At 67.9% G+C, this 1,462-nt stretch overlaps 1 protein-coding gene across 1 annotated transcript in view; it reads left to right on the top strand.

The window, feature by feature from the left end:
• Positions 1–519: 519 nt before the first annotated feature.
• PACS2 (phosphofurin acidic cluster sorting protein 2) overlaps positions 520–1,462 on the top strand; it is a 12,463-nt gene continuing 11,520 nt past the window's right edge. The window contains 1 exon segment of the mRNA XM_010834132.1: positions 520–1,153. Coding sequence (XP_010832434.1) covers positions 873–1,153 — 281 coding nt within the window. The 5' untranslated portion in view covers positions 520–872.

The raw sequence follows: 1,462 nt of genomic DNA, 5'->3' as shown, positions 1-1,462 counted from the left end.
GGATGGTCAGGGCCCCTGGATTCACCCTAATCCCAAGGGGCAATCAGGGTCCCCTGGACTCACCCCACCCCTGGTGGATGGTCAGGGTCCCCCTGGACTCACCCCACCCCCAGGGGATGGTCAGGGTCCTTCAGGACTCACCACACCCCCAGGGGATGGTCAGGGCCCCTGGAGTCACCCTATCCCCAAGGGGCAGTCAGGGTCCCCTTGGATTCACCCCACCCCCAGGGGATGGTCAGGTCCCCCTGGATTCACCTCACCCCTGGGGGATGGTCAGGGCCCCTGGATTCACCCCACCCCCGGGGGATGGTCAGGGCCCCCCTGGACTCACCCCAACCCCGGAGGACGGTCAGGGTACTCCTGGACTCTCCCCACCCGCAGGGGATGGTCAGGGCCCCTGGATTCACCCTAATCCCAAGGGGCAATCAGGGTCCCCTGGACTCACCCCACCCCTGGTGGATGGTCAGGGTCCCCCTGGACTCACCCCACCCCCAGGGGACAGTCAGGGTCCTTCAGGACTCACCACACCCCCAGGGGATGGTCAGGGTCCTTCAGGACTCACCACACCCCCAGGGGATGGTCAGGGCCCCTGGAGTCACCCTATCCCCAAGGGGCAGTCAGGGTCCCCTTGGATTCACCCCACCCCCAGGGGATGGTCAGGTCCCCCTGGATTCCCCTTACCCCAGGGGATGGTCAGGGCCCCCCTGCTTTCCTGTCAGGCACAGACCACCACGGCTGCTTCCTGCTGCTCTCGTGCAGGTTCTCAAGGAAGGGGAGGGCAGGGGTGGTGCGGGTCTCCCCACGGCAGGCAGGACTGGGAGCTCTGTGGTTGGAGGTAGAGGTCAGCTGGCTTCGCAGGGCAGCACGTGAGCATGTGCACATGCATGGAGTCACCGGCCCAGGAGAGGCCTGAGCGCCCTCACCCAAACCAAGGCAGCTTGGGCATGGGAGCACAGCGCCGGGAGGGGCCCGGGGGGTGCGTTCCTGACCACTCCATCCTCTGCCTACAGAGCACGCCCGCTCCCGGGGAGCCGCCAGCACCGCCTGAGGAAAGCCCCGAGGTGGAGACCTCTGCCCTGGACCTGTTCGCCGAGAAGCTGCCGCCCAGCGGGCGGATCACCAAGACGGAATCCCTGGTTATCCCCTCCACCAGGTGACCGGCCGCCCCAGGGAGGCCATGGCCCAGGCAGTGCTCCTGTGGGCCAGTGTGGAGTATGTGTGGGCGCCCCGTGTTGGGGGGCCTGTCTGGCTGCATGATGAGCATCACTCGGGGGGCCCACCTGGGACCCTCACTCACCCCCATCTGGAGCTGGCTGCCGGCTCCAAGGGCAGGGAAGGCCCGCCATCCCCTGTGCCCTGTCCTGGACCCTGTGGTGCCGTCTGGGCTGGGGCAGGCTTGTGCTCGGTGCCCATGATTCCATGGCGCCTGGTGTCAGCGTGGGCGGGGGGTGGCCGCTGGGCG

The sequence above is a fragment of the Bison bison genome, unplaced genomic scaffold (genome assembly GCF_000754665.1).
Source record: "Bison bison bison isolate TAMUID 2011002044 unplaced genomic scaffold, Bison_UMD1.0 scf7180017845387, whole genome shotgun sequence".
Classification (NCBI taxonomy): domain Eukaryota; kingdom Metazoa; phylum Chordata; class Mammalia; order Artiodactyla; family Bovidae; genus Bison; species Bison bison.
The sequence above is the reverse complement of the archived record's forward strand: the minus strand, read 5'-3'. Positions and strand labels throughout refer to the sequence as shown.